The following is a 13,680-nucleotide window of genomic DNA, read 5'->3' as shown; positions in this document are numbered from 1 at the left end:
GCATTAAGTTTGCATCAAAAGCTTCCTAACTCATGAAAACCTGTGTGCCTGGCCTCACAACATGTGCCACTTAGTTATGTGTTTTATGTATTATATTACACGTGTTTTACTATCCAATTCTCATTTAACTTTGCTTGCTTGCTAAAGTATGTTTCGTAAAACTTTACTGGAGGTTTTTAAGCAGAGGTTGGCTGTCCATCTGTCACGATGGACAGATTCTGGTTCAATAGGAAGAACAATCATGGGGAAGGCTGCTGACCTGACAGTTGTGCAGAAAGCCATCATTGAGACCCTCCATTAATGTGCTTCATTACAGCACTTTGGGAACATCCAACTTCTTCTGCAATTACCTTTTGAGGCTTTCCCTCCTTATGGAGGGTCTCAATGATTGTGCTTCCGACTGAACCAGACTGAGAGACCATTTAAAGGCTCAGGAACCCATTGCAGGTGTTATGGATTGAATATCTACTGCACCTTTTCACAATATTCTAAATTTCTGAGATTGTTAATTTGGGGTTTTCATCAGCTGTACGCCATAATCATCACAATTATGACAAATAAAGGCTTGACATATCTCACTTTGCATGTCATGAGTCTATCTCATATATTAGTTTCACCTTTTAAGTTGAATTACTTAAATAAATGAACTTTTCCACGATATTCTAATTTTTCGAGTTTCACCTGTAAGTGGTAAATTCAGCACAGCAGGCTAAGGAGGACTCAACTTTTGGTTGAAGACAGCCATTTCACCAGGTCTAATTTTTTCAATAAAGAAACTATTGATTCATTTCAATCTTACTCCATCTTTTCAGAAGCTCAGTCGTTAACCAATTGTAAATTACATTTGATCGCTCTTAATAGAATCACAGAACAGACTCTTACTGAAGTGAACATGTTACCTGGTTTCCTCGGTGGCCATGTAGAAAACATCGTCAGGAGCGTCAATCCAGTTCATCCTCTTCCTTTTCACTGGAAACATGGTTCCACCACGGATTAACCGGACTTTTGTTTGGTATGATTTCCCATTGAGTAGCAAGTTTCGACTTGGTCCCTAACGCAATACATAAAGAACAACAAAAACGTTATGGGTCCCCGCAGAAACCACTTTAGGAACAAGTACAGTCATACCTCGTTACGTTTGCTTCATGTTACGTTCTTTCAGGTTATGTCCCGCGGCGACCCGCAAGTACCGGAAAGGGTTACTTCCGGGTTTCGCCGCTCGCGCAAAAGCGCAAAATGATGTCACGCGCATGCGCAGAAGCTGCGAATAGCAACCCGCGCATGTGCAGACGCATTGCTGCGGGTTGTGCTCTTTTCATGTTGCAAACGGGCCTCCGGAACGGATCCCGTTCGCAACCAGAGGTACCACTGTATCTCTTAAATGGACAGAAAATGAGACCTTTTCTTGCTGTAAATTCCTGCTCTGATGGGAGGCAGGGGAACATCCAGTATTATGTGAGATATCCCTGACAGGAGGTAGAGCATTAGCAGTTGACAGCAGAGACCCTATATAAAGGGGGGGGGGTGTTGGGAGGGTCCACCACTATCTGTGGGTGACAAGCATTAAAGAGCTACCTTTGAGAGAGGACTGCGTCTTCTTTTCCCTTTCTCTGTTTTTTTGTTTTTATTCACATTATTTTTTTCATCTGACAGTATTATGAAAAAGCTTGAATAAAATCTTACGGAAAAAATAAACTAAAGGCTGCTGGGTGTGCAAACAGTACCGACCCCAGTAAGCTCACCAAGAAAGATTGTTTGGATTCAAGGGCGCACTACCTCGCCTTCCATCGCGGAATGTCAATAGAAGGGTGAACCAATTCTAACCCCCAACAGCTGAAGTGGTAAAATAACCTCCTGCCTCCCTTGCATGCAGAGATTTATGGGAAGAAGAAGAAAAAATACTGTTTTCTTTCATGTAGTTTGAAGGGTACTCAATATGTGTTCATCATGTTCCCAGGACAGTTTAGAAAAGCAAAAGTATGAAAGTAGCAGCAACAGAATAGGTAGCACCATAGAGACATTGTGCCCTCCTGGTGTAGAATCATAGAATTGAGAGTTGGAAGGGACCACGAGGGTCGCAACCCCTGCAATGTAGGAATCTTTTGCCCAACTTGGGGCTTGAATCTATGATCCAGAGATTAAGAGACTCCTGCACTACTGACTGTATAAAAGTAGACGGCAGCACAGAAAACAAACAGCATTCAGCATATAAGCAACATACAGAAGATTTAAAAGCTGGTGGAAATAAAAACACGGTTGGGTGCTGAAATTACAGCATTGACAATTTCATAGTTGGGGGTGTCACATATAAGGTCACAACTGTGAAGAAAGGCTCTAATGTACCCCGCCATTTCTTTAAGCCAGGCTAATGCAAAAATGGTCTTTAAGATGCCCACCTGGGAGAGGGAATCAACCTGGCCAACTGATTCTAGATCTTATTGGTCGGAAGAGCTGGGGGGCACCCCCTGTAGGAGAGGAGTGAGACTTTTAAAATGAGGAGCAACTAATAATAATAATAATAATTTATTATTTATACCCCGCCCATTATTTATACCCTGCCACAGAGGACAAGACTCAGGATTCGAGATGATGTTAAGTGTTGTTGGCAGGGACATCCTGAAGGCCTTTAGGGAGGTATTCTTATATGCAACGGCCGCAGCTCGGACTTTGGTGGCAAAGGGGTGGAAGGAACAAGAAGCCCCGACAATAACGGACTGGCATTACAAGCTACAAGAATTTGCTGAAATGGCGCAGTTAACAAATACCCTGAGAGGCAATTCAAAACAAAAATGTATGGGAAAGTGGGATAGATATAAAACATATGTTCAAAAATACAGTAAAGGTTCGCTATCTATGCTAGCATTTGATTGATGCTGGAGTGAGACTGAGTTGAGAAATAAGACTAAGAACACATATTGATATAGGAATGTATTAGATAAAATGTAAAGAAATATACAATAATAAGAGTACATTCATTTGTAAAAAAGGAATATACAATGGGATAGACAGGAAGTCTAGTGTGTTGGTATGTATATGATTTTTGGGGGGGAATTTGTTTTTTCTTTTCTTTGTTCTTTCTTTCTTTTTCTTTTTCATTTTCTTTCTTGGTATATAATATTTGTATATAATTTTTGTATACATGTTGGAAATTATATTATAGTAAGTCCTGTAATGTAATATGGCAACTTTTACTGATGTAATATAAGAATGTTAACAAATAAATAAAATGCAAATTCACAAAAAAAAACAACCAAACAGATTGGAGAACTGGGCCAGAACTAACAACACAAATTTCAACAGGGACAAATCTTAAGGTTCTGCACTTAGGAATAACAGGCTGCGCAAATGCAAGATGGGGGACAAGGAGTCCCTGCAAGTAGTTGCTAACAGCATTAAGACAAAATTATTATGAAAGAACTGTTTTGTCAGAGTTCAGAAAAGGAGTGCAAACATTGGATCTGGCTGTAATATTTGCTCGAAGACAGCTTGACCTAGTGGACAAGCCCAGAAGTGAAAGAAAGATTCTCCGATTCTATACCCTCTTCAACACAAAAGACATGTTGCCGCTCATGTAATGCAATTTCACAGAGGTGCTCGGTGCGCCAATTTCTGGCTGATGCGATTTGTATGGGCAGATTGCGCCAAGTCTTATCTCTCTGTGGGCATCATGCGCCACTTGTGGCAAATACTGTTTGTGTAAAGTCTGCTACTTTTTGAAACCAATTTGCCTTTCTCATACTAGTTCCATTAGTCTAGCTTCAGAAAGCTAGACTTGGTTCCTCACATGTAGATCTCCGATTCTGTGTGCAGCCTAGCCCACATATTGAGATTTATGTGCACGGATGAATTGAGGATAGTCTGAAAAAGGAAGTAATGATGAGACAAGCAGTGGTAAAATCCGTATCAATTGTTTCCTTCCCCAGAATTCAAAAAGGAATTTTTAATCCTTGAAAGAATAGAGCATAACAGACATAAAAGGGATAGTTTTCAAAGAAGGAAAGTGAGCTCCACGGAAACTCATGTGATGTAATTATGATTCTAAATTAGGCTTAATAACCATTTGAGTAGTATACTCCAAGGGTTGCCAACCTTTTGGGACTTGTGGACACACTTCAAATTTTGAGAAAGTGCTGTGGGTGCCAGCCACAAATGTGCATTATAACAAATGAGATCATTCCCCAATCCCAGGTAAACTATTATAGGTGGACACAGCTCATATGCATCTCTCTCTTTCTCTCTCTCTCTCTCTCTCTCTCTCTCTCTCTCACACACACACACACACACACAAAATCTGGACCTTTTGCTAGAATTACTAAACTCCATAAGCTTTCCTTTCCACTTTTAATCACACCCTAGAAAATTTTTTATTTATTTATTTATAAAAGCGTGTCTATAACGCAAAATCACAAAATATTGGGGTGGTGTTCAACATCAAAACATACAACAGCATGTAAAAATAATAAAAATACAGCTAATTAAAGTGGCTGGTTAATTAAAAATTAAAACAGCAGCAAAGGCCTGTCAGAGTAAATTTCAATCAGTAGTGTATGAAACAGGAAAATAACTTTTGGCAATACAGTGGTACCTCTAGTTACGAACTTAATTCGTTCCGGAGGTCCGTTCTTAACCTGAAACTGTTCTTAACTAGAGGCACGCTTTTGCTAATGGGGCCTCTTGCTGCTGCCGCCGGCACACGATTTCCGTTCTCATCCTGGGGCAAAGTTCTCAACTCAAGGTAACCCTTCCAGGTTAGCGGAGTTTGTAACCTGAAGCGTTTGTAACCTGAGGTGTTTGTAACTTGAGGTACCACTGTAATGTAATTTTGGTGGCAGTAATCTTCCTCTATTACAAAAGAGTTATTTTATTCCATTATTGGATCAATATTTTCTTTCTGTTTTTCAGCTGTTTGAAACCCACAATGAGATTTCTTCCCTAAAACGTGAGAATGCTGTTGTATTTGTAGCCCTGAATGTTTCCAAAGTTCACCAACTTCAGCTCGTGGGGTGCTGAAACAGAGGAGATTTGATTTATCTTCGTCTGCATCTAGACCTGCTATGAGGCTAAAATCCCGATATAGGATTTTCAGGTTCCTTAATTTCCTCTTTCAGATTGCTCAGGGCAGGCTCAGCAAAGATACTGATGCTGTGAGCTTTTCCTTTGATCTGTAAATTGCTTCTCCTAAAACCTCCACCACCATAGTCAATAACAAAGCTGGCGACAAGGGAGACATTTTCCTGCTGCCTCTAGTGAGACTTAGTGGTTGGAAACCCAAGCCATAGACACAAACTCCATCTTATGGTGAAGACACCTGGTTCACCAAAATCATAAATTTGGCTCCAAAATTTATCTCGGTCAGTGGTTTAGGTAGGAAGGCCCACTGCCAAAGTCTTTATAGCATTCAGTGTGAAAACCGATACTGGCCTCGTATGAGAATGATGTTTAACACCTTCACCTCAACAGATCTATAACCATCTTACCTGTTGACCATGAACCTAAAGCATGGGTAGGCAAACTAAGGCCTTGGGGCTGGATCCGGCCCAATCACCTTCTAAATCTGGCCCGCGGACGGTCCGGGAATCAGCGTGTTTTTACATGAGTAGACTGTGTCCTTTTATTTAAAATGCATCTCTGGGTTATTTGTGGGGGCATAGGAATTCGTTCATCCCCCCCCCCAAAAAAAATATAGTCCGGCCACCCACAAAAAAGTTTGCTGACCCTTGACCTAAAGGGTGCCAAATCAGTGGTTAAACAGAGGATTTTGGATGTAGGTTTTCAGGAGCTTCCAAGGGTTGGACCAGATGACCCTAGTGGTTTCTTCCAACTCCACAGTTCTATGAAAAAACTGAAAACTGAAGGAATGGGTTTCCCAAACCCAAAAACTGACTGTGCAGGCAGTTTGAAACGGGCACCAAAATCCCTATTTTTCCTTAGCTAAAATCCATTAACTTGAGCTCTGAGTCAATGTATAAACAAAAACCCGGCTGTATAAACAAGTGCTCAGAGCCCTCTCCTTTATCAGTTTGTGACGGCAAGGATGACCTTGGCTGTTCCAGTGGAGTAGGGATGACATGTCTGGGTCTTATCTTACCACACTCTGACACACAGACCTAGTCCGGGAACAGCGCCAGAGTGTGTTCTTGGAGTTGGTGACCTCTTGCTCCAAGATAAGAGTAGGAACAAGAATACCCTTTTATGGTCAGAAGTACAGGAAGGAATTCCCTTTTATGGTTAAGAATACCAAAGCAAGAACATATGTGATGTCAACCTGCGTGTATAGGCTGACGTGGTTGGATTCCTGGGGAAGGAGGGAGAGGGTGCCTGGAGGATATATATACTGCATGAAATTTCTCATTTCTTTGGACTTGCTGTGGACTGACCACGCAAGTGCCTTTCTGCTGTTCCGGAGAGCAGAAATAAAGAACTCTTTCTCTGAACCAACCCTCAGTCATTTGACTTCCTTCCTCCTGTCCGGGACCAACGCAGACCCAATCGGTGGACCCCAATAAGGCTACAAAACTACTGCATAGAGACCCTGCTCCCCTCAGTCATTGGGGTTACCATACTTCCCCTGCAAAGATGAAATGCCCTGAATTATAGGAAAGTTTTCTCTGTGCCAAGGCTGAATGCCCTCCCTTCTAATTTATTAGATGGCAGATACAATAAAACTCCAATGAACAATAGATGTTGCCCTTGTAACAATGCTGAGGTAGCATTGATGTCCTTTCTTTCTGTAGTTTTTATCAAGTGGCTAGGAGAGACCTAATATATCCTATTATATAGCCCAACCCTTGTATCTGCTTTGACTCTCTTATGATCACTTTCCTTCGGGGCTCCAATGTGTCAGTCATGAGACAAGCGGCAAAGTTTTTTTAATATGGCCATCCTTATTTGATCTATTAAGGTTGCTTGATACATATATTTTACAGTATTATAATTCACCTTCTCACCCCTTGCCTTTTCCTGTAAGACCTATTGCAGTCGTTAAGAGTCGTCAATAGGCTCATCTCAGCTATCTGCCAATCTCCCATTCCCACCACCCTTCTGAGTAATACCCCTCCCCACCTTCTCACTATATAGAAGGATCTGGCAACTTCTGTTTCAGTGTATCTGAAGAAGTGTGCATGCACACGAAAGCTCATACCAAAAACTAACTTAGTTGGTCTTTAAGGTGCTACTGGAAGGAATTTTTTTTATTTTGACTATGGCAGACCAACACGGCTACCTATCTGTAATTATAATTCTGTGTAATTCAGTTGTATTAATGTGACTTTTTACTGACGTTATTGTTAATTGTTAAAATGTTATAATGATCTGCTGGCTGCAAATAAACTTTAACACCTGTCTCACAGAATCTGCTAAGTGCCTCCTCTTCTGATAAATAATGAGCTATGGACTTAAACCTAGCTATCAATACTGCTGATTTCCTGGTTAATTAAGCTTATGGGTCTTTCTGAGCCTAAATCCTTTCTCAGTTGGAGCAGCACAACTACTCTGCCTGGTTTCCAGGATTTAGGCAAATCTCCTTTTTCTAGTATTTTATTAAATAACCCAAATCCATACTAGGTATTTTTCTCCTTTTTAACAAACATCTAGTATTTCTGGTTTGGGGTTCAGATGACACACTAAGTCAAACCACAGCTTAGTCAACAGCAATGCAGCAGTGGCAAGGACCAGAGAATGAATAAAGAGGCCGTGAACCCGTGCATTTGTGTTAATCCATGGTTTGCCTTAGTGTTATGGGTGAGCAAGCTCTACGCCATAACATACTGTATTTTTCTCTCTATAAGACCATAAGACGCACCTAGTTTTTGGAGAAGGAAAACAAGAAAAAAATATTCTGAATCTCAGAAGCCAGAACAGCAGGAGGGATCGCTGTGCAGTGAAAGCAGCAATCCCTCTTGCTGTTCTGGCTTCCTTCTGGGATAGCTGCGCAGCCTGCATTTGCTCCATAAGATGCATACACATTTCCCCTTACTTTTTAGGAGGGAAAAAGTGAGTCTTATAGAGCAAAAATACGGTAATTTCCTGGGAATTCTTATTTAGGAATGACACTGGGCTGCCACTGCTTGAAATGGTGGCAAGGCTTTTTATCGTTAGTGGAAGGAAGAAAAGCCTATTGGCAAAACCTATTGGGTGTTTCGCAACTTTCTGACTAGTTGCAGGACCTTAGCCAAACCTAGCAGAGTACACGCAGAATCCACAGAAGAAATTGGCAACTTGGCTGCAGGCAGGATAGACGAAGCAGGAACCAGGAACTTATAGTTAGGTGTTTATTATATACAGTGGACTATTTACAGGAACAGAACACGGATATTTTGCTAGCTCTCCCATACATGACTCACAACTCCTACACTCACTGACACACTGAACCACTGAACCTCTGAACACTGAACACATCTCAGTTAGTAGGCCATTAATTAGCACTCCCTTGAAAGAGCTTGACCAATCATGGAGCTGTATCCATGCCTCTGTTATCACCAGGCAGACTTACTCCTTCAGATTGCCTTCTGGCTGTCTGCCAAACCTTAACTGACTCTGTGTGAGTAGCTGCATGTACACAGTTTCCCAACAAAGCCTTGGTCACCTTGATTTTAAAGATAAGATCCCCCCCTCCCCTGCAAAATTAGAACTACACACTCTATAAAAATTAATACAATCTTGGGGGAGGGGCATCCCCCCTGTAAAACTTACAAAAATATGTGGGCTGAACACTTTGCCCAGGTACTAACATCAATCACTTTCATAAATTTTTTCTAGGTAAAAAGATCTCGTCAAACATAAGGTGTTTATCCATTTTAGTGGATCATTTGATTTGGTCCCTTCCTTGTTTATTTGGTCCCTTCCTTGTTTTAATAGACAGAGCCATTTTTTAATTAAAAAAAGAATGCAGTAAGAGCTAAGAAAAGCAGTGGCAGAAGTGCACCTTAAGAGCAGAGGTAGCCAATGAGATACCCTCAAGAGGTTGCATTACAACTCCTATCATCCCTGACCATTCACTGTGGTGGCTAGGGCTGATGGGAGTTGTAGTCCAGCAACAACTGGAGGGCACGACATTGGCTACGCCTGCCTTAGAGCTTTCTGCTTGGGATGGTGGTCTACTGTATCTTTTTTTAGATGAACATTCTCTTACCATTTGTCTGGTTTGTCCGTGGTTGGGCAGACCTAACAAACAGGAAAGAGAATAGAGCTCGTAAGACACCATTGCTTTTCCAAAGAGAAAAATAAAAAGAAAGAAAGCACAAAAATAAAAACAGCATGGCTAATGTTTGAAAATGACTCACTTTCCAAAACAGGAAACGCTTTCACATTTGCTTTCTTTGGTAAATATATGAGATTAGCTCCTTAAGTGATCTAAAAATAATTGCAAAAATATTTAAATATACTGTCCATCGTTATTAATGGCAATGAAAGCAGCAGAAGAAAGTGTGCAGTAGTTATAGGAAAGCAGTTGTTGGCTTCCTTACTTGCCGGCCGACCGGCCAACCAACCAGCCTGCCTACCATTAGTTATCTGACAAGCTGAGGTTTGGCTCAGCTCAGCTTAACAGAGACTCACATTTTCCTCTGGGAAACATTGGGAAAATCCTGCTGTTTGCAAGGCAGCCTCAAAAGGAGGCAGGCATTGAGCCATCTTCTCTGAGGCATTGTTAAATGAGGGATCTGAATTAATAATCCAACTCCTGCCCTCTTAAAAATAGTTTTCTATCTCTTGGTTGGACATAAAATCAGTTTTATATGTGGTTTATCAGTGAAGAATTATTCTACTTCTAAAAAAAAAAAGTTTGGGGAGTGGCGCAGAAATCTTTACTGTGTTTCAGTCTGCCTTGGTCTTAAGGAAGGTGTTTAGTATCAGAACTGAGTTCACATTCCTTTCACACAATCCATTCCTGGTTTCACTGGCAGCCTTTCTGTTTTTGCTATTGTCAAAGAATTGGGAGCCTTGCCAATTTACGGCAAGTCACATAGCAACCTACCAACTGATTCAAATATACGCCCGTCGCCCCTCTGAATCAGATCTATTTAGTCCAGCATCCTTTTTCTAACAGTGTCTTGTGAGATGCCTCTGCGGGCCCATGAAGTAGCAGTTCTCCACAGATACAGTTATGTATGTATAAAGGTATGTATGTATTTGTTTATTAGATTTATATACAGCCCTTTATGAACAGCCCTCAGGGTGGTTCACAAAATAAAAACATACAACATAAATAGTTAAAACAAAACAAAAACTCCCCCTCCCATAAACACATTTTAAAGGCTGTAGATTATTAATCAGCCAAAGGCCTGGTTGAAGAGGAATGGTTTTGCCTGGTACCTAAAGATATACAACGAGTGCAGCTAAAAAAGCCAATGCAATTCTGGGCTGCATCAATAGGAGTATAGCATCTGGATCAAGGGAAGTAATAGTGCCACTGTATTCTGCTCTGGTCAGACCTCACCTGGAGTACTGTGTCCAGTTCTGGGCACCACAGTTCAAGAAGGACACTGACAAACTGGAACGTGTCCAGAGGAGGGCAACCAAAATGGTCAAAGGCCTGGAAACGATGCCTTATGAGGAACGGCTAAGGGAGCTGGGCATGTTTAGCCTGGAGAAGAGGAGGTTAAGGGGTGATATGATAGCCATGTTCAAATATATAAAAGGATGCCACATAGAGGAGGGAGAAAGGTTTTTTTCTGCTGCTCCAGAGAAGCGGACACGGAGCAATGGATCCAAACTACAAGAAAGAAGATTCCACCTAAACATTAGGAAGAACTTCCTGACAGTAAGAGCTGTTTGACAGTGGAATTTGCTGCCAAGGAGTGTGGTGGAGTCTCCTGCTTTGGAGGTCTTTAAGCAGAGGCTTGACAACCATATATCAGGAGTGCTCTGATGGTGTTTCCTGCTTGGCAGGGGGTTGGACTCGATGGCCCTTGTGGTCTATTCCAACTCTATGATTCTATGATTCTATTCTATGATTCTATGAGTGTGCCAGATGAACCTCCCTGAGGACAGCTTTCCACAAACAAGGAGCCACTGCAGAAAAGACCCCATTCTTGTGCTGCCACCCTCCAGACCTCATGTGGAGGAGGCACACGAAGAAGGGCCTCAGAGGAGGATCTCAGGGTCTAGGTCAGTTCATATGGGGATAGGCGGTCCTTGAGGTATAGTGGTCCTGAGCTGTTTTAAGGCTGTATAGGTCAAAACCAGCCCGGAAACTAATTGGTAGCCAGTGCAGTCAAGCTAGGATTGGGGGTTATATGTTGAAACCGTCTTGCCCTGGTGAGCAACCTGGCTGCCAAGTTCTGTACCAGCTGAAGTTCCTGACCCCCCTTCAGAGGCAGCCCTATGTGTCACACCTTGCAGTAATCCAACCTAGAGGTTACAGTATCAGAGCATAGACAACAGAACTTAGGCTGTCCCTGTCTAGATAGGGGTGCAGCTGGGCTACCAGCCAAAGCTGATAGAAGGCATGCAACCCCACTGAGGACCCCCAAGCCACATACCTGCTCCTTCAGAGGGAAACCCCATCAAGAGCAGGCAATCTCCCAGCCATCTGGTCTAGGGAACCATCCACAGTGCCTTTGTGTTATCTGGATTGAGTTTCATTGGTTCTCATCCAGTCCATTACTGAGGCAAGAAAACTCCACTGCCATACCAAACTCCAAAACTCCAGATAACCCCTCTCAGCAGTTTCATGTAGATGTTAAAACAGCATGGGGGATAAAATTGAGCCCTGAGGACCTCCACCTGGAAGGCTCCACAGGGCTGAAGAGCACTCCCCAAGCATCACCCTCTGGGAACGACCATCCAAGTAGGACCAGAACCACTGGAAACCACTACCCCCAATTCAGATAGCCGCTCCAGAAGGAAACAATGGCTGATGGTATCAAAAGCCAACTGAGAGGTCAAGGAGAATTAACAAGGCGCCGGAGCCAACGCAGCTAGTTCCTCCACTTTTCAACCTCCCAATGTATCACTATATTGTGATGTTTGGCTGGTGATACAGCCCCATTCTGGATGGTTCATCAGATCCTTAGCATCTCACACAAGGATATCTCCAGCAGCAAGAGCAGATCCGGAGAATTACATCTCTGCATCAGGCACTAAGGAAGACCACAGGCTGCCTCTCATCCAACGGTTGTTTGACCAGTTACATCCTGCCGCCATATACACTGATCACAGGAGCATGACGATGGATGAAAAATGGCCTTCCAAACCTGCTACGGCTACTTCAAATACACGCTCAGGCTGCTAGGCCTCCGTCACTCCTCTTAAGTGTTCCAGCAGTTCACGATTTACAACCTGGGCAACATTCTGATAAACCCACTCACGCTACAGCTCCATGCTAAGCAAGTTGTCCTCTAGTGGCTAGATCAAACAACGTGGACTGAACAGAGTTCCTTGGGCAGATTTTGACATCTCTTGGTGTGCTGATGGATTGCTCCAAAAATGGAGCGGCATTTCAGAGTGTACAGAACAATCCATCAACAACAACAATTCAGGGACGTCTGGTGGCCCCAGGAGAGAGAGGTACAATGTATGAGACCCAAGCATGTGCAAAAGACAATGCCCATTGCTCAAACGGTTGAATGCAAGCGAAGCCAGAATGCTGATCAAAACCTAAACTGCCTGGAACCAGACTATCTTAGAACTGCCTCGCCCCTTATGAATCTCCCTGGGAACTTTGCTTTTCACCTGAGACTCTTCTCCCTACCCCAAACCTGCCAGTGCATGTGCAGCTCAAATTTCTTCCCCGGGCTGAACGTATCTAAGTCTCTTCAAGAGGCAGCCTTTGTCTTGACTGTGGAAGTAAAATCTGTCTTCGGAACTGAAGCAGCACTTCTGGTTGGGAGGGGAAGGGAAAGAGGCTCAGCCGTGATAGATCCTGGCCCCGCTCAGCTGCAGCCTCCTCCTCCCTTGTAACAGTACCTTCCACCTTGCTTAAGCTCCAGTATCGGCTGGAGCCTCAGTGAGCCTGTGCCATCTTGCCCCTTCTCCCAATTATCTCACCACAGCTCAGGCACAGGACACAGGATGGCCACTGCAGTGCTGGTGCGCCTGTGCATGGCAGCAGCAGAGGCCACAGATCCAGCCTTCAAGAAAAGCATCACAGCTGCCTCTGCCACAGCAGTGGTGAAAGGCAATGCGTTCCCTTGGGGGGGCAGATGTGCCGTCCGTGTAGATCCTGCTGCCCAGATGGGATGGGATGGCCCCAGTTATGTTCCAGAACATCTTGTGCTGCCCTCGCCTCCTCTTCCAGCTGCTAAACTTCCATCAACTTTAAACTTTCCCCCCGCTGCTTCCTGTTTTCCTTTATGCTCTGCTGCCAAGGAGGGAGTGTGCATTTGCAGCTGGGACTCCCTTCCACTCCCTTACAGGCTAGTCCTAAATTATGCTACTGGACAACCCCCAATTTCTGATATAATCAGTTGGACTAAAAAGGGCTTAGTTTTGCCAGTAACTCAGTTACTGGGCTTCCCACAACTGATACTATAACAACCTGTGATCCTCAGATGATGAGCAGTATAGAAACTAATAAAATAAATGAAATGAATGAATGAATATACTCAGCTGCCCTCAATGTTCCATTGGTTATAGAAACACGGATCTTATGTCAGGCCATTTTGGGTCTTTTTGTTTTTCCCATACTGGTGGCAACACTTAAGTATACAAAACTCCATTTTTTCCAGAGGTAACCTCATT

At 43.1% G+C, this 13,680-nt stretch overlaps 1 protein-coding gene across 4 annotated transcripts in view; it reads right to left on the bottom strand.

The window, feature by feature from the left end:
• Positions 1-13,680, bottom strand: part of MTA1 (metastasis associated 1) — a 65,590-nt gene that overhangs the window by 1,294 nt on the left and 50,616 nt on the right. For 2 of the 4 annotated variants that reach the window (XM_081206358.1, XM_081206359.1), the window contains 2 exons: positions 9,131-9,162; positions 900-1,051 (listed from right to left, as the gene is read on the bottom strand). In XM_081206358.1, the coding sequence (XP_081062484.1) occupies positions 900-1,051; positions 9,131-9,162 (184 nt within the window). Of the gene's footprint in view, positions 1-899; positions 1,052-9,130; positions 9,163-9,281; positions 9,352-13,680 lie in introns of those variants that run through there. The other 2 variants (XR_014011045.1, XM_081206360.1) reach the window with 2 other exon arrangements.

Source organism: Podarcis bocagei (assembly GCF_964188305.1).
Source record: "Podarcis bocagei genome assembly, chromosome: 8".
Taxonomy (NCBI): Eukaryota; Metazoa; Chordata; class Lepidosauria; order Squamata; family Lacertidae; genus Podarcis; species Podarcis bocagei.
Note: the sequence above shows the minus strand (reverse complement) of the source record. Positions and strands in the feature narration are given on the sequence as shown.